This window comes from Perca flavescens, chromosome 3 (genome assembly GCF_004354835.1).
Source record: "Perca flavescens isolate YP-PL-M2 chromosome 3, PFLA_1.0, whole genome shotgun sequence".
NCBI classification, from domain to species: Eukaryota; Metazoa; Chordata; class Actinopteri; order Perciformes; family Percidae; genus Perca; species Perca flavescens.
In genome coordinates this window covers 31,230,871-31,250,436 of record NC_041333.1, presented here as the reverse complement: position 1 = coordinate 31,250,436, position 19,566 = coordinate 31,230,871, and the positions used below count along the sequence as shown (strand labels likewise).

At 41.8% G+C, this 19,566-nt stretch overlaps 1 protein-coding gene across 1 annotated transcript; it reads left to right on the top strand.

Moving 5' to 3' along the window:
- Positions 1–1,002: 1,002 nt before the first annotated feature.
- LOC114550477 (A disintegrin and metalloproteinase with thrombospondin motifs 8) lies at positions 1,003–16,182 on the top strand. Its single transcript, XM_028571278.1, has 9 exons — positions 1,003–2,055; positions 3,758–3,997; positions 8,014–8,146; positions 8,321–8,488; positions 10,602–10,894; positions 12,766–12,952; positions 13,452–13,624; positions 14,492–14,667; positions 15,208–16,182. The coding sequence occupies exons 1-9, from the start codon at positions 1,321–1,323 to the stop codon at positions 15,950–15,952; spliced, it is 2,850 nt and encodes a 949-aa protein (XP_028427079.1). The 5' UTR covers positions 1,003–1,320; the 3' UTR covers positions 15,953–16,182.
- Positions 16,183–19,566: the final 3,384 nt, after the last annotated feature.

Sequence of the window (19,566 nt, the reverse complement as noted above, 5' to 3'; positions counted from 1 at the left end):
TTAAATTAATACAGAAAACACCAACATACATGAGAAGAATTAGGGCTACGTTCACATGAACGCATTTAGTTTTCTGCATATCATCATTCATAAGAAAAGTTTAAAGACCCATGCAAAGCGAAATGCAGGCAAAGAACGACACCTGTTTGCACTTGAAGTTAACTGGAGCGTCAGTGCGTCTAAGCACCTGAACAAATGTGTTGTACTCTGGCGCCACCTGACGATAAATGTGTTAAACTGCACCTCCATGATTACTTTTGGCATTCTCCTGGCACACAGTGTTAATGAAGTGATTTACATGTTGCGTGGCGGAACATGTGTTTAGTCTTGGAATACAGCAAAAGCCTTTTAGAAAAGCCCTGTAGCCCCTATAGCAGCATCAATAAAATGATCCAATTAGCAGCCGTCATAGTGCTGGAAAGAAATAATCATGAATAAAAATATAATTTTAAAATTTGACATACTGGTTTGTTTAAACAGGTTTATTTGAGTCGTTGCTCCTTTTTCATTGAACCTCTGTTTGCTTGATCTTAATATTCAGAATTATTAAGAAAGTTTATCTGCTAAATATATATGGTGCAAAACCGCACAATTAAATGATAACATTCTTCTTCCTATAGATTTACTAATGTGATTAAACATTTCATAGTGTTCAAGGTGACAGTCAGCTCCAAGCACACACAGCCGTTCTCTGTCCAGCGGTGGTCTTTGTGCAGGGATAAAGCAGATCGGCCTATGGGGGGCTCCGGGCTCTGTGGGGGCCTGCCTCTCACACACTGCTCCGAAATAACTCGAGTAGCGGACTTCCAGCTATGTGTAGTATATATGTCCTGCCGCTACCATATAGCACGCTGGGTTAATAATAGGAGCACGGTTGTCAAGCTATTTCAGAAGGGGGGAGTGTCGGCCTATTCTCATTGGATCCGTTTTATCCGCGAGTATCTCATAAAGTGCGGGTGGGAGGAGAATTTCCAGCAACGGAGGATATCAAAAATAAACCCCCTCATGTCCAGGGAAGAGCAGAAAGTATAAATACCCCCGATATGTCCAGACTGCAGCGGTGCTGGCGAGTGGTACAAGACTTAGCTTGGTTAGGGTATGAGAAACGACAATTCAGACAAACTGAAGTTAAATACCAGACATAACTTTGACCAAGACTGCCTTTACAGCGCTGGAAAATCACTTTCATTTGAACAGATCTCTGATTTAAGGAAATAACTATTCGATTAGAGAAGACGCGCCATTACCAGAGATAAAGGACATATATTGTAATAAAATCTTTATTGTTACTACTCTTGAGCGCAATTTCCATTGCAGAAGATGTGTTCCACTGTGTGTTTGATCGTTTTACTCCTGTGCGTAATGAACGCAGCACTTTCCACTCCATTTGAATCTGAGGATATTGTACCTGTTCGGATAAATGGAAGAATCAGCGGTCGCTTTTGGAAAAGAAGCGAGGATCAGCCGAGATTTATCGTCAGTGCATTTGGCAAGGAGTTGACTCTAAACCTTATTCCAGATACCAGCTTTATCGCGCCTTCCTTCACCATACAGCGCATCAAAGCCAGAGATGTTGGCGCTTTACGCAGCTCTTCAGGTGCCCAACTTGTCGCTGATCTCCAGAAATGTATGAACCAGACAGAGGAGAATGAAGGACAGCTTAGGAGCTGCTTTTACTCGGGGAATGTAGATCACGATCAAAGCTCGGTTGTGGCTGTCAGTTTGTGCTCGGGCATATTTGGCTCCTTCATAACGGAGGGGAAAGAGTATTTAATTGAGCCCAAACGTCGCGGCGGCTTGGGGCCAGACTCTGCCGAGCAGCTGCATGTCATCAAGAGGAGGACATTCAGAAAAAACCACGGTGTTCCCCTCCTGTTTGAACACGCGGCGGCTGAGAGTCGAGCGGAGAAGCACAATAGGGAAAGTTTTACGCACGGCGACAGTGACGCACAGAGGGAACCTCGCCGGAGACGCTTTGTTTCCGCGCCACGGTTCATAGAGACCCTGGTGGTAGCAGACTCAACCATGACCCACTTCTATGGAGATGAAATAAAGGTCAGACCCGATGAACTCATTATTTCCTGCACACACTGTTGATAGGAACCTAAACAAAAGTTTAATCCGCAGATTGTCCCATAAACAAACACAAGACGTCATCTTTCTCCTTAATTTCCCCATCCTGCTTGTAAGAATTCATAGCCTAGACATATAGTGGCAAGGGTTTGTTTTTCAGTGCTGCTTCTTAAAACATGTTTTGGCAATGATGAGGCTTAGGGTAGGAAATCAGTGGGCTCCCTCAAAGAGGTCAGGCAACAGAATTGTAAGCAATGCTGAAGTACATTCCTTAAGACTTGGTCACGATTTGGCAGCAGAGCCTTAGCATCACCCAGGGAAGATTCACAAGGCTTACAATATATATTCTCTTCTGTCTTTACTCTTACTTTATGCATTCATTTAAAGAACCCTCTCCTGCTGTACATCATACAAAACAGCCATTATGTAAATTGAAAAATCGTTGGGTGGTGATACTGTATGACAAAAAACTTCTGAAAGTAAGACTGTCAAAGTATGACAATCCATGATCCTGCCACAACCTGGTGCAGCCAAGTTCTAGTCTGTTTGTACTTAAGTTCCTCAGCTGCCAGACCCTCTGCCTCATCCCACAGTAAGTAAGTTAAAGGGAGTATGGAAAGGCTTCTAGGCACCAGGATCACATGGACAAAGGTTAGACTGATAAGTTGGGCTTGTGTTGGCTTTTCGTTACAAATCAGATTCCAATTTCATTATCCTGGTCTTCTATGAGCAGGGGTGGTTTTAGTGATTTAGAGGTCCCAGGCAAGAATCAACATGGCTCATGTAGCACATGTGGAAAACTTTATGTGGGAGTATCATCCCACCCTAGAAAAAGTGAGTTCAGCAAGGCTGATGGAAGACTTTGCCATACACATCATGGCACAGTCTCCCACATTCGTTGTGATTTACCAGCTCTCCACTAAAACATAACCCTATGACAGCACTGTGGAAACCCCTGCCCATCACTACCTCCCATGACACAATCATGAATAGTGGATAAAAACTATTTGGAGGCTGAGCTCTCAAATGGGAAATTTTCAAAGAATTCTTCGCTACGACAATATGGCGTAAAATAAAGCTTCTGTTTTCCTGAACCTGGTTGCAAGCTTAAGATGCAAATACTTGTGAGTGTGTCTGACACATTTTTGCAATTTCCAAGCTCATCAATACTGTAAATTATGAGCAGGAGAAATACAGGTAGTGTCACACTACAGTAAAGTGTGTTTATATCAAACTCTGTTACCTTTATTTTTGTTTATATATAGTATACATATACATATAGTGACAGTGATCAGTTTGTGATTTTGAAAAGGTCTCTGTGTGCGCCTCGACCAATTACAGTCTGGTGTGGGCTTGAGCTGGACTGCTAAATGAAGCATACCAGCTGATTTCAGCTTAATGCAGATATAGTGTATTGGCCAAGGACTAAAAAAATTTAAAATGAATATTGGCTGGTGAAGTGTTATCAGGTTTTGTAAGTCTCAAATATCACTAATGGCTACAAAAAAATATTTAATATTGTTAGGCTCTAGCTTGTGCAGGCAGAGAGACAAGCATTATATCACGCAAAAGCTGTGCTGCGTGACCTTTACCCATTTGGTTTTAACCATGCCAGCTTTTATTCATCCTCCACTGTATCTTAAATATTAATTAAATGTTGTGTCCTGTCTCTCCTCCTCCACAGCACTACATTCTGACCCTGATGTCGATGGCTGCCCAGCTTTACAAGCACCCCAGCATAAAGAACTCGGTAAACGTGGTGGTGGTGAAGTTGTTGGTGGTGGAGGATGAGGAGGTTGGCCCGGAGGTCTCCAGCAACGGAGGTGTGGCTCTGAGGAACTTCTGCTCCTGGCAGCAGCTCTTCAACCCACCAAGCCAGAGGCATCCAGGGCACTATGACACTGCCATGCTCTTCACCAGAGAGGTGAGGGCCAAGTACATAGCTGGTTTAGCTTCTTTACACAGCTGCAGAATAGTCGTTGAGGTCTCTGCAAAAACATATCATCATCTACATATAATGTTTTAAACATTTGATGACATACGTTTTCCAGAATTTGAGCATGAAAGTTAATTGTTCACCTTGGAGGCAGTAGTTTGACTCAATGTCCACTGACCAGCTTTCCAGAGCTTTCATCTCTGATTCCTAGTCTTCTTCAGTGGATGGAGTTTGCTCAGTTGTCACAGAGACTACATGATGAAACAACAAAGACCCAAGAGATTTAATGAACATTGGAAACAGATAACATAGGCTGTCTGAACACCAAAACTAGTCACAGCATCGACTAAGAAGGGTCAAAAGTCATCAACCAGGAGTCAGTGGATGGTCGAGGAAATTTCAAGAAGGCCATTCGCATCTGTATGACAACTGACCAAACTTCATCCACTGAGACAGACTGTGAGATGTGGTTTAAATTTTCAGAAAAAGCTGAAAAATGGATCTTAAAGGTCCCATGGCATAACAATTTCACTTTATGGCGATAGGTGTAAACCAAGCCCTGGGTATCCTGCTCTGCCTTTGAGAAAATAAAAGCTCAGATGGGCCGATAAGGAGCCTTTGAGAAAATAAAAGCTCAGATGGGCCGATAAGGAATCTTCTCCTTATGAGGTCATAAGGAGAAAGGTTACCTCCCCTTTCTCTGCTTTGCCCGCCCAGAGAATTTGGCCCACCCATGAGAAAGAGAGAGACATCATGGCTTTCAAAAGAGCAAAGTGGCTGTTGGTCAAGGCCACACCCCCACCCTCCACCTTGCAGTCAAATTTGCTAGAACTTTTATTTAAGTTTAAAACTGCAGTAGTTAAAAAATAAATCCTTGTGGAACACCTCATTTCATAATGAAAGGAGAACTATTATCAAAGGTTTCATTGGAAAGTTTGAGCTACAGTTAATACTGAATGTTTACAATATTTGGTCATAAAACTATAATTTAAAGATGCATTAATAATATTTTTATATAACTAATGGGTGAAATGCCTGTGTGTAACGTGAATGGTATCACTTGTAGTGATGAACCTACTAAGAATTATCACCCAACTCAGCAGTTCCCCTAAGCACCATAAGGCGTTTTTTTTCCATCTTCAGCATTTTGTTTCGTTTTCTGGCCTGCAATGTTATTGTTTTGATTCATTCTCACCGCTCTTATCAACTGCATTATCAGCAGCAGTTTTCAGCAACAAAAACTTTGATAAACTGACTGTACTCTACCTTCTCAACACCAAACAGCAGGCAGCTTAAATACTAACTGGTGAACATAGGAGCATTAGCAGCTAAAGAGCCAGATAGTTCCCCTGAGAGTTGGTGGAGACTAAAACAAAAGTAAAAGGAGAATAAGTATTGGACATACATTCTTCCGGCGGGCAAAAAGAGCTTGCACATTAGCCATAACAACTTTTTAAGGCCCCCAATATATCAACCACATGTGATTAACACAGATTTAAAACTATTCAGTATTAGCACAAGATAGCTTGTATCAGTTTATGATTATGATAGTGGAGCCTTTATTCAGAGCATGGTTTTAGACTGTTTGGTGCGTGAAACAATGTTGTGAGTGCTTTACAGTGTATAATTAGAATAGATTGTCCACTTACACATGATAGTCTGGTATATTTTGTACTCCATTCAGAAGACAATAACCCAGCAAGGATGAGTCACGAATTAAGCCTTGGTGGAATTCAGTCCCAGGCCAGCTGCAGTACAAAATGTGGTTTCTGAGCAGCAGCCACACATTTACTTGAAAGCAAAGTTTCTTACAGTAACACAGGTGCCTTTTAGGGCCAGTTATGTTTTTAGTGGGGATCCAGCTGAAAAAGAGATCTTTGCTTGGGACAGTTATTGTCATATCTTGCTCTTTTAGCAACCAGGGAGCACATGTGTGAGATCAATGAAAAAAAAATTAAACAAGGTGAATTAAAGGAAAGCCTTTCTAGCCCTTTGGGTGAATTAAGGATGCTGAAAAGATGGAATAGTTGTAATCTTTTCCAAGCAGGGGGAATGTCAACAGAGAGCAAACTGTGCTTTATGGATGCTTCGACAGGAAATAAGTTCACAAGTCCTTAGGGTTTGAGTTGTGATTGGCTTGTTCTGCTGTACTTGGCTGCCTTCTTCCATCTGGTATGTGCATGCTGACAAGGTGTTAGCAGACAATACATTAGGCAAGTAATTTCTCTATTATTAAATTTCTACAGTTAAGTGCCCTGGTTGCAGCTTGATTTGATGACAGGCTTAGCATTTATCTGCCAACTGAATGACGTTAGCATGTAAATCTGACCCTGGATCAGGGAAATGATGAATAGAACATGTGTTTTGTGCTGGATTTGTTAAAGCTGCTTTCGATCGTGGAAACCATCATTCACACAAACCCAGTTTTGTTTGTTTTTCCATTTCAGGCGGAGATATGCTTTGAAATGTAGAGGACGGAAGGCTCCTCGTGGATGAGCTAACTTTAGTGCGGCCACAAATCAGCCCTGACATGATTAAGAAACTTTAAATGGTCAGCTTGAGTGAGTGGCTGGGTCTGGGTCAGTCACAGTCCGAAGGCTGCTGCCACTACTGTCTGTTGTAAAACTGTAGTGGAAACATTTTTGTGGTCTTATACTGTATGTGTGTCTTTATCCGTCTGTCTGTACAATCTGCAGTATCTGCAAATGCCATACGATAGCTTGTGCTTTGACCCATACATCTTACTTTGTGTGTGTGTCTGCATACATGAGTGACAGATGCTATTGGGGAACAAGGTGTACAAACACACGCTGAGCTGGGTTCAAACGGCAGCTCCAAGTCCAGATGTGTTTTGAATCACAGAGGGTTCTGCCTTGTGGTATTTTGGGTCTGAGGCGAGGCCACGGATGCTTCCGTCTCCGTCCTACACAGCCAGGCGTCTTCTCGAGCAGGGAAAGATTTCTGATACACCACACTGTTAATTTTCCCAGATCACAGCTCTCCACAGCTGCATTCTGAGGATATTTATTTGCTTTGTTTTATGACTGGAAATACTGAGCAACATGTTTTTGATTTGTTTCTTAAAAGTGGCAGAAAAACAACTTACACAAATAGACAGTGAAGGCTCTCCATCCTTTGTGATTAACATAACAGTCAGTCAGGGCTGCCCATATGCTTAATATATTTTCTATTTAATAGGATAATGTCTTTAACTCTTTGATAGTCCACTCTGCCAGCTGGTTCTCAGAAAATGTTCACTTTATGTAGGTTTAGAACAACGGATTGAGCCAATATTGTGCAATACTACACTTATTGTTCATGACAAGACCTTAACCTGAACTGATTTGAATGAAATAGTTGAATTGGATGCAATACAAGTATGCATTTTGGTTTCAGTGGAGAGTTTAAGTGTTCCATCACACTGAAGCTGTTTGGCAGAAAAGACCAAAAAGTGGCTCATGGTACACAGCTCTTGTTTTAGTGGCATATGTCGATTCTGTTGGGTGAGTCACTGTTGATTTTGGTTTGCCGCTGTGGTTCCCTGGCTTATGGCACTTATACCACTCTCCACCAGTACATATTGATTCTTATTGACATACTGTATGCCACTGGTAATTACCATGTGCCGCCCATGTATTAGTGTTATACAGGGATTCCAAGTAGTAAGTATGTCAGTAGTATCTTGCTGCCATTCGAATGGCACATACCACACCCACTGCCCCGGATGCAACAATGGTGCCCTCGCAAAATAGATAGCGTAGATAGCGGAAGGCAAAGGACAGATGTCAGGCTTTATCCAATTAATGTACAATCGTTGTGCTAGGCTCGAGGCTTGTTAATCTTAATAAGACATAATTCAGTTTGGGTGAACACAATTGCTCATGATTTTAGTTTTTTGAACGTCTGCTTTTGTATACTTTAATAATAATAATAATCTTTGTCTTACATCATCATCCTGACCTTGGTGTGCCAATTTCAGTGTTTTCTGTTTGGTTTTGTTGCAGGACATCTGTGGACAGAAGAGCTGCGACACGTTGGGTGTGGCCGATGTCGGGACGATGTGCGATCCCAAGAGAAGCTGCTCAGTTATCGAGGATAACGGCCTGCAAGCTGCCTTCACAGCTGCACATGAGCTTGGTTAGCTCACATTTGTTGTCTTATGGGTGGGCTGGTGTGGGCGTAGGATTTATGAAAAAAAGTTTGAAATGTAATAGGCTAGTTCAACTCTTTTTTACTCATTCATAACCACTTGTCTGTGCATCTGTGAACCTATGTTACACATCGTTGTCATTGCATTCTTTCCCACTGCAGGTCATGTGTTGAGTATGCCTCACGATGACTCCAAGACCTGTGAGAGGCTGTTTGGAGATCTGGGAGGACATTACCTGATGGCTCCTCTGTTTGTCAGCCTCAACAAGACAGCGCCTTGGTCTCCCTGCAGTGCTCTCTACATCACAGAGTTCTTTGACAATGGACATGGTAGGGAATACTTCAGGTTGTTGCACCAATCTGTCAAAAAGTACACACTGATGCCACATTTCCACCTGGTATTAAAATCCAATCTGAGTGATCCGATCACAAGCAGACAGCTCTTAGTATGTGTTTTCCCACCTGGATCTCACTTTCCCGCTTCATATGCAAACAGGGCTGTCCTCCCCCAACCCCCCCAGAAATATCATTAATAACCATGCTGTTTTGTAACTAACATAATACAATACAACTAACGTTAAACACGGCGATATGCCCAACATTATGTGTGTGAACTGATATTAGGGTTATTATTTAAGATCTACAGTTTATATCAGTAGGTTTGCTGCAGTTAAATATATATCCTCTGTCCCACACGAAACCTAATATTTATGTGGAGGACGCAAGATAATTTTATAATTATAATATGACCGCGTGGTAAACCTATGAACCTAACTCATAGACATCTGACGTTAAAGATGTGTGTTGTTGTTGCCCAGATAAAATGACAGAGAAAAGAAATACAGACATAAGATATTTTTTTCAGTACACAAAACGCCAAGAATGGGTGCTTATGGAAATACTAACGTCACTATGTCACAGGCAAAGGAGACAGAAAGAACTGAGAAACAGGGAGACCAGGGACAGTCAGGTGGAGAGTCTCAGGTAAGTGTGTTGAGCTTAGTTCATATTCTTGGAGGTGTGTGACTGTCAGGGTTTAGCAGATGAGCTTTACCAGTGGCTCACTAATTTACATTATGATCAGCAAATTGTGTGTACAAAGGCATTGTATTTCTTTTATATGGGGACACTTATAATAAGTCATTATGTTTTACGGTATTTTTGTGGCTTGATTGTAAACTTACAATAAATAAATGGTTTTAAAGAAGAATATTTTGGTAAATTTAAAGTATAATTGTGGCTGTATTATTTGTGTCCCCTTCAAAAATTGCTCTTCAGAAATTTTATGTTTATTGTCCCCCCAACTGTTAGATGAGATTTTTGCCCATGCAGTATGTACATAATATCCTGTTCCTGAGACATCACCGACAGTACGATAATAACCTCCAAAACACAAGATTCACTCTCAGTGGTTTCTGGGACATCATAAATACTTTGAATGAGTAGGTAATTCCGCTCACAGTTGAGTAGGCAGTCCTGAATGTGGCCCAGTACACATTGCTAAAAGAATGTGGTCATATGTGGCTTAGACCACCTTCAAATGAGGTCTGAGTGATCGGATCTCAATGTGTTCTCATTGCGTCCTATACTTAGAGATGTGCACTTGTGATTGGATCACTCAGATAGGATTTTAATACCAGGTGGAAATGGGTTTGAGTAAATCAAAAAGTAAGTGGCCCTGTAGAGACCTTCTGCCAACATGGACGTTTGCCAACACACTGTGGCTCTGTTATTAGCGCTGATTCAAAGATGAATAAAACACACTGTTTTTCTCTCACGCTCTAACTATGGCTTTCCTGCTTAAACATGTTGCTCACCTCAAATTATGGGTTGTAGGGATAGTTTGTCTTGCACTAGATTTCCACGTCTTCTCTCTCCACATCCTCTTCTCTTCACTCTCTCCCTTTCTGTTTCTTTCTCGCCTGCCTCTCCCCATCTCACGTTGTGCATCATGTATTGTTTGTATTCTTGCTAGACCTATCAGTGAACCTTCTTTTCCACTGAGTCATACAATGAACTTCTTCCTGTTCTTCACCTCCTCAGCCAAAAGCAACAGCTGGTGTCAGCAAAATATGTTCTTTATCAGTTTGAAAAAAAACTTGTGTGGCTGAGAAAGTTCATTCCGAACTGAGGACGTCATTGACAACTCTAGACAAAAAGCGTATTGAATGTAATAAGGAATCATTAGAGGACAATGAATAAATTCTGATTTGGAATAGCTGTCAAATGTTCTGACTCAGAACACCAGGCTGCCTATAAAAGTGCACTGCATTATTAATTTATATAGTCAGGACACAACTTGCCCTGAATATTTTCCCACTGTTGTCATGCCACACACAAAGAGCAACACATTTACAACTGTCACTGTGCCACAAAGTCCATAATCTCCATAAACCACAAAATAATCATTCTCATACAGTGTTGCTTTTTGTTGTAACCACAGGGGACTGCCTGCTAGATGTCCCAGAGAGTACCATACCGTTACCAAGAGAGCTGCCAGGCACCAAGTACAGCCTGGACCAGCAGTGCCAGCAGATGTTTGGAGAGGAGTTTGTCCAATGCCCCAACTCCTCAGATAGTGATATTTGTAGCCAGCTGTGGTGTCAGGAGGATGGGACGCTGCAGTGCTCCACCAAGAACGGCAGCTTGCCCTGGGCTGATGGCACCCCCTGTAGCCTGAACGGAACATGCCTCCAAGGAGCGTGCATGTCGACTCAGGATGTGATGCAGCCGCTGGTGAGACTGCTTCTTTATTCTTACAAATGAAAAGTTGAATTAATTAACAATAAAACACAGCCTTGTTCAATTCAATACACTCAGGGGTTTGCTGCTACAGCTTTAGTTGGTCTGGTATGACCAGTAGCTTATGGTGGCTAATGTTAGCAATCTTAGCTGTGTAAAAGACATCAGTGCTGTTCGAGTACAGTCACATTTTATCCATTGTGTTTAATCCAGATACTAGCTAACGGGTAACGTAGCGTCCCATGCAGCGATGCTTCTGGAAGAAAAAAAAAAAAAGTCAGGCACCGAAATGAGGAACCGAAAAAACTTTTCTCTTCTTGTGCTGTTATGCTCTGTTTTGAACTGCCTGTAAGTTTCAATGAGTCGCTTCCTTTAAAGTGCACTTCTCAATTACTCAGAAAAAGAGTAATCAAGTTTGTAGTCATAAGACATCTATGTCAGCAAATCTAAGACAGTCTCCATTAGACGATGGCCATTGTTTTTTGGTTTCACATTGGGTTTTTGATATACGCAGAAAATATGACTAAAGCACAGCATGCCTGGAGTTTTATGGTTCTGCAAAAAAAAAAATGCTGTTACCTATGGGGTGGTGATGGCGCAGCGGATATGACACATGCCTTTGGTGTGGGAGATCCGGATTCGATTCCTGCTGTGATTCATCAACCTATGTGTCCCTGAGCAAGACACTTAACCCCTGGTTGCTCCAGAAGTGTGCGACCTCTGATATCTAGCAATTGTAAGTCGCTTTGGATAAAAGCGTCAGCTAAATGTAATGTAATGTCACATATCTTGAATTAAGTGCTCAGAAAAAAATGGAAATTTTAACATCTAAAATTCTATGACAAGTGGGCAAACCCAGCTGAAGATTGTGTAATAAGCTTACAATAAGTTGTTTGATGCAGACCTTTTTTTTATCAACAACCCAATAAAAAATTTCCATTGGAAATCTGCTGTGTGAGGAAAAACTTCCAGGTTATCCTGTTAAGGGAAGTCATCGATACAAAACTCTAGAGAGTAAATACAGTGTCTTAGGTAGTTGAGATATGCAGCATCGCAGTTGTAAGAAGTTTTAAGTATGCCAAGCTTTTTCTGTGCATGTGTGTGTGTGTGTGTGTGTGTGTGTGTGTGTGTGTGTGTGTGTGTGCTTGTGTGTGTGCATACGTGGGTGTGTTATGGGGGGATGGAAGGGGGGAATTGCATATTGTTAATTTGTATTTACATCTTTTTTAAGGATTGTTTTGTGTACCTGCACCTTGACCACCAGATGTTCCCTATTTGGCATAATAAAGTTTACTTTGACCTTAAGTAGAAATACATTTGTAAAAGTATGGATTACAGCGTTGTTGGAATTTGGTGAATCCGTTTGCTTTATGATGCCTGTTTATATTTCCTTGAATAACATTTATACTTCTCAATGTTTCATTTTAGCTTGCTTGCCTAGATATTTTCTCCTTGTGTTATGATCACACATCTGTTTATGAATCTAGACGTGCTGGCAGTTGTGATGTTAGCTGGTCCAAACTCATAAAACTTCTGGAAAGGACACTCACGCTAGCAAACACACACACATATGCACACACACACACTTTCAATTGTGCCGTACAAAGCTGCAGCATGGCAGGTTCCACTAGTGGTGAGTGACACATGTGGCAGGAATGTGGGTAGAGGCAGACAGCAGGCGCGTGCCGAACTTCAACACAGATTTAGCCTGGAGTCACGGCACGCCAACACACTGTGCAGCCTCAAACCCAGAAGCCCAGACTGTGGTTTAGGCTACACAGCTGAGATTGCCTTTGGCACTGAGCTCCAACCAACTACTCTGACTGCTCTTTTCCCCCCTCTTTTCTTGCTGTGTTTTACCACAGGTGGTTGTGGACGGCGGCTGGAGCTTGTGGGGGCCGTGGCAGCAGTGCTCCAGAACATGTGGAGGAGGGGTGGAGTTCTCCTATAGGGAGTGCACTGACCCTGTGCCTCAGAACGGAGGGAAGTACTGTGAAGGACAGCGGGTTCAGTACCAGTCCTGCAACACGCAGCCCTGTGACGACAACGACGGTGAGAAATAACGCTATGCTGGTTTGTGAAGGGAGCAGAGCACATAAACGCTTTCTTTCCCAGTTCAGTCCATGCACTCCACTTGACTCATGTTTTAATTTTTATCTTTCATATTTATTCCTCTCACTCTTATTCCATTATTCTCTTTATTGCACACTCGCTTTTTTTTAGCACAACCTCAAGAGCATGCCCCCCTGCATCTTACTGCAAATACTGTACTGTATGAGCATGTGACAACATATACCTTCTGAATTGAAATTGAATTGAATTGCATAATACATATATAATAAACTGCTCATTATTTCAATAAAACCATAGGTGGCAGGTCATTTTTCAATTGACTAGATGATGAATTGGTTATCAAAATAAATGTTGATTCATTTTCTCTCAACTGACAAATCAATTAATCGACTAATCTATAAATATATTTTTGTAGGGATGACTACATTTTCAAAAGTTGACCTCAATGTAACGAGTTTTACTCCGTCTTTTACCTTAGGAAAGAGTTTCAGAGAGGAGCAGTGTGAGAAGTACAACAGCCCCAACTACCTGGACTACAACGGGAATATAAAACAGTGGATCCCAAAGTACGCTGGTGTTTCTCCCAGAGACAGATGTAAGCTGTTCTGCAGGGCCAGGGGCAGCAGTGAATTTAAAGTGTTTGAATCCAAGGTACAGTATCTGCACAGCCATTTTGCCAACACGTTCACATTTACAGCTAACATGTCCCAATATTGATCTGATGCTTTCCAATTAAAATGAACATTTGTAAAAACTCAGTCTGAAATAGAAGTTTGTATTACATTTGGATAAAGAACACAATTGTACCCTTAAGCACATACTATTGAGTCTTTTTGGTATTGCAATAACAAATAATCTTACATGACACATGGGAAATCTGGCGGGTTTCTGAATAATGTTAACATTAACTCTAAAGGCTGTTTTATGGTTCTCCACGCGGAGCTTTCGCCGTAGCCTACGTAAGTGGCCTGAAGTTTATACTTGTGTGTTGGTGTGTGCGTCGAGCCGGAATGTGTGTGTGTGGGGAGTGGATGATAGAGCGAAGGAGAAAGTGAGTGAGTGAAGGCGATTAGCTTTGGAGCGAGTAGCGACTCTAGAGTCATAGTGAGAGAAACAAAGTGTCTCCCCTGTGCTTTCTGACCACGGTGAGAAATCCGTAGCAGCAAAAGTTAACCTTCTCCTTGATTTCATGTTGTTTATGGAGAAGGAGAACCAGGAAATGAGTCGGGGGAAACGCAACGCTACCAAACCACGGCCGAGAGACGTGTAGTTTTTTCGAGAGGTGCATGTCAGGCTACGGCGTAGGGTCCGGCGTATCGATTCTACGCAGAAGCATAAATCAGCCTTAACTCCACTTGCTATTTCTTCTCACAGTTAACCTTAAGTTGAGATTCTTTGTCAAAAGTCATTCTCTCTGCATCTTAATATAGAATAGGAGCTACATCCTAGATAAGCAATCGTTAAAAAAATCTACAAGATGAAAAGAATCAACAACATCTACTTGTTGCGTCGCTGCAGGTGATTGACGGGACGACCTGTGGACCTGACACCACATCGGTGTGTGTCCAAGGCCAGTGTGTGAAGGCAGGCTGCGACCAGGTGATTGGATCCAACAAGAGGGTGGATAAATGTGGAGTGTGTGGAGGAAGTGGGCTCACCTGTAGAAAGATTACAGGCTCCTACAACAAAGCAACGTAAGTGCTCCAAAACGTCCCTAAGATAATAGCTTTCTTGACCTCAGTTAGATGACTAAATTCATACCACTTTCATAGCTGTCCATTCAATAAAGACCCAGTAGAGATCTCTGGTACAATTTAACCTACTTCCAGGATGCATGGAGAAGGGGAAAAGTCAGAAGAGGTATAACTCCAGCAACACTTGTAGTATACAGAACTACTTTTTTGTTAGACCCATCCATTTCGGCTTGTGGCCTTCATCAGGATCACCCTCGTTAGATATAAGCCTACAGCCAGCAGCCGGTGAGCTTCGATAGCACAAAGACTGTAAATGAGGAAAGCCTGGCTCTGTTTGTAAGCGTGTTTCCCAAAATGTCAAACTATTGCATTAAGTAGTGAGCTTTACAGGTGTTGGTTAGGCATATTTCTGAGCATTTGAGAGGTAAGAAAGCAAAGACTGTAAGCATATTACCCAAATTGTTGAACTATTTCTTTAAAGTAAGAAAGAAAGAAAACAAAGTGCATTATCTAAATCCAGTTCTTTGTTTTCTCTAACAGCTATGGATACAGCGACATTGTCACAATTCCTGTTGGCGCTACTAACATTGACATCAAACAGCGGAGCCACAGAGGGATCAAACATGACGGGAACTACCTGGCTATAAAGAGAGAGAGTGGCGGTTACATCCTCAACGGTAACTTCTCTGTATCCACGGTGGAGCAGGACATTCCTGTGCTGGGTGCTGTGCTAAAGTACAGCGGCTCCTCCACCACGCTGGAGAGGATCCAGAGCTTCAGGCAGCTGAAGGAGGCCATCACCATCCAACTCCTTGCCACTATGGGGGACGCCAACCCTCCCAAGGTCAAATATACATTTTTCATCCCTAGAGATGTGACCTTCAACAAATCCAAAGAGAGGAAGGGCTCGTCCCTGTCTTTGCATATGATCCATCCATTTGGCGTACCTGACTGGGTGCTGGGGGAGTGGTCTGAGTGCTCCAAGAGCTGTGGCTCCGGATGGTCCAGGAGAAATGTTGAATGCAGAGACAGCGCGGGCTTCCTCTCCAGCCAGTGCGACAAAGACCTGAAGCCCGTAGACATAAGGCCTTGCGGGGATCTGCCGTGCCCCATATGGCAGATGGGACCTTGGTCTGTCTGCTCACGAACTTGTGGCCAGGGGGAGCGCCGCCGCAGCGTCTTCTGCGTAGACTACACTGGGAAGACTGTTGAGCCAGAGAAGTGCGATCTGAACAAACTCCCAGAGCCAGTCTCTGGAGAATGTCTCAACCAAGAGTGCTTATGAAGAACAGGAGTATAGTGAACTTTCCCTTTCTGGTCTGACTGCACTTATCTACCATGGATGGATTACTGATTGGGCACACTGGGCACAGGCCCAGGGGCCAAAGGGGTCAGGGGGCAGAGACACAAAAGGACCACAAAGAGACACAAACCAACCACAGAGAGATACATAACAACCACAAAGAAACACAAAGCGAACACCAATGGTTTTCCATTACGAAAAAAATTCCTGGTACCTGCTAACAGGTACTTTTTTCAGTATCACCTCCGTCGAGGTTCCAAGCGAGCTGAGGCGATACCAAAAGGTGACGTGAAAACCTGCAGACTACTGATTGGTCAGAGAGAATCGTCACTAATCACTGCGTCATCATAGCGACAGACGGGAGTGTCCTGAACAAACCCGCCATTTTTAAATAGTTTAGCCAGCTGCGTTTTTTTTGGTTTTTTTTTGCTGCCTCCAGCTTCTTTTGAAACAACATTTTTCTTCCGGCTGTGGCAACAGCCACATGCAGAGAGTCAAAAACAACACACCTTTGACGTTCTGTGTGTGTGTTGCGTTAGGTCACGGCAGTTTCCTGCGGCGTCGCTATGACGACCAGCCACGCTCGCCTCAGGCATGAGGCGGTACTAAATCTGCAATGGAAAATGGAGTCGAGTCGAGCTGAGTAGAGTAGAGCTGGTACTAGCAGTGGGTAAGCGCCAAAAGAAACACAAAACAACCACAAAGAGACACACACCAACCACAAAGTGACAAAGCAAACACCAAGAGACACACATGACTACAAAGACACAAAACAACTACAAAAAAGATGCAAAACGACTACAAACAACATCTCTACGTCGTTTTTGAGATTCTGAGAGTTCTGGTCCAGCTGTAAAATGTGGTTCAAATACGTCATATTGTTTGTATTTGTTTTGTCTCTCTTTCAGTCTGGAGTTCTTGCTTCTACAGTATTTAGGAGGGGTTGGGGGCCTTTTACACATCTGTGCCCAGGGGCCCATTGCCTCATAATCTGTCAATGTTACCAACTGGTCGCCTCAAGTCACATCAGGGGCATTAGCCTGAATATTGTTTTGTTATCTTTTGTTGACATTTAACAACCACTATTGAGATTTGAAACAAAGGAAATCTACCTCAGGATGTACATGTGATGCTATGTATAGATGCTAGATGAAGGTGCTGTGTGTGTGTGTGTGTGTGTGTGTGTGTGTGTGTGTGTGTGTGTGTGTGTGTGTGTGTGTGTGTGTGTGTGTGTGTGTGTGTGTGTGTGTGTATATTCTTCAGAAAGAGACGTTTTCTTGTCCCTCTTTAAACAGACTAACTTTTTGGATGAAGTCTGGTATAATCTGCAGTATGTTCTAAGTTACCTATCATTTAAAGTGAGGCTGGACAATGTTCTAGCAGCAAACAATGGCATGAAACCTGCTGTCGAACACCAGCACAGTGTAAATATACCTCCAATTGTCCTTCACAGAACTTAAACACCTATAAAGCTTGGATCATGCCATTTACCTATTATTGAGATAGGATCGATGCATTGGAATTTAAGCCTCTGGGAAATAAGCTCATGTTTGATTGCTTCTCTTTTCTACACACATACCAAAATGTTTTGTGTTAAATGATTGTGATGAAGATGTTTTTAAGTTACACTAAATCTGATGATATTTAGGACTTTAAAATGTGCTAGTTATAGCCTACATCAGAACAGATTGTTTCAATGCAGATCTAGACTTATAGAATTTATAGAAATTGAGTTTACGCGGCAAGTAAAATGAATAAGCATAGATAATGACTGGTCATTCATGACCAGAGAAACCCGTGACAGAGAATTTCCCTCAGCCCTGTAGTTTAATTTTTGCCTTCTCCCAGGTGCATTATAATGCAGTTGAGAGGAACAGTGGTACAAACAATATGAAATGCCACAAATATTTCTTCAGAGGTGTTATTACTAAGTTAAGTGATAAGCATACTATCTATCATGTATATGAAAAATAACATTAATTTTATTCGTTTCCAGACTTTTATTTGTTAATGCATCATATGCAAATGTTCACAGTTGTTTTCAGACTCTTGTATGTATATTTGATTTCTTCATTCCTGTTGTTAATTTACACTGTTATAAAACAAAAGAGATGGCACATTGGGCCTATATCCCTTCAGTGAAGGACCATACTATTTTATTATTACGGCTTCCTTTTTAAGCTATTTATTTTTTGTAAAATGTTTACCTTGGACATGTAATTAACATGGCAGATGCTGCTGTCTTTGAGATTTTTGTCTATAAAAATGGTCAAATAAACACATTTATGTCAATACATGATTCTCTTTTACTGCAACAGCCAAAAGGACACTTTGTGCTAGCCTTTTCCTTGTCTCTATTGTGCACAAAAGCTTTATTACTTGAGGATCCTTGTTTCCAGACTGGTAGGTACATGTCAACAATCATGCAAATATCAGGAGGAGCCATACTACAAAATGATCAATAAATTCCAAACAAATGTTCAGTTTCCCATGTTTTCCAGAGCACTCTTTTAGACCATTGTGGGCCACTAAAACCCACCACTGAAGGCCAGACTAATGGAATTCTTTTAAGTGGGTCAGCAGCTTTTAAATGCAGGGCGAGGCCGATTTTCTTGCATGGTTTACAAACTGAAACCCCTTAAGATGTTCAGTAAAATACTCCCACATTGGAATAATTTCTCTGTTCAGACATCTGAAATGAAGACAGCCATGTAAAAACATACTCAGCAGCAGTGGTTAGGGAGGAACTTATTCTATCCTATTCTTAGCTTATAGATGCAAAAGCCATAATGGATCACCAAACCAATAGGCCCATAATATCATAAATATGGAACAGTATACATCATATAGCCGTTTGGGTTACCAGCAACATTCTAAAGTATTTATAATATTCAACATATTTTACTTTTTTATATTATATTCAACTGTGTTTTCACAGTCTATCAAGTTTTATCAACATGACGAAAGGCATTTGATGTCTGACACTACAAATATATCATTGAATATGGTAAATGGTAAATGTTGAATTAAAGTACGATATAACTAATTAAATATATAAATGAATATAAAGAAGAAATAAGAGACCGCAGCATTCACAACAATGTTGCTAGACGCTTTTCTCACATAGCCAGACATTACTCCACAGCACAGCGGAGTAGCTAACGGTAGATGCTGGCTATATTGACAGTCATAAAAGCCCGTGCTCACGCGGAGCTCTGTAACCAACTGACAGACACTTTTTCGGCTTTCAAATACATCTCCAATATTTACCAGGGGGTTGTTACGTCTCTGGTCACGCAACTGTTAGAAACATGCTGTTTTCTTTTTCTTTTTTTTTTTACATCAGATAGAATCTATCTCCGTTGATCCTGTTCGTTTGTTTGCTGCTTTCATGGCTGTACTACCATTACAGCTGTAGCGCGCTGGGTTTAAGTTTTTACAGGTATATCTGGCAACCCGGCCTGGCTGTCAAACTGGGCCGTTGATAACAACACACAGACCAAAACATAAACATAAATTCCGTCACGGAATGTAAAATTCAAAAATAAAAAATACTGACATTAGCATTGTTGTCAGAAAATATAGTATTTCAGTTT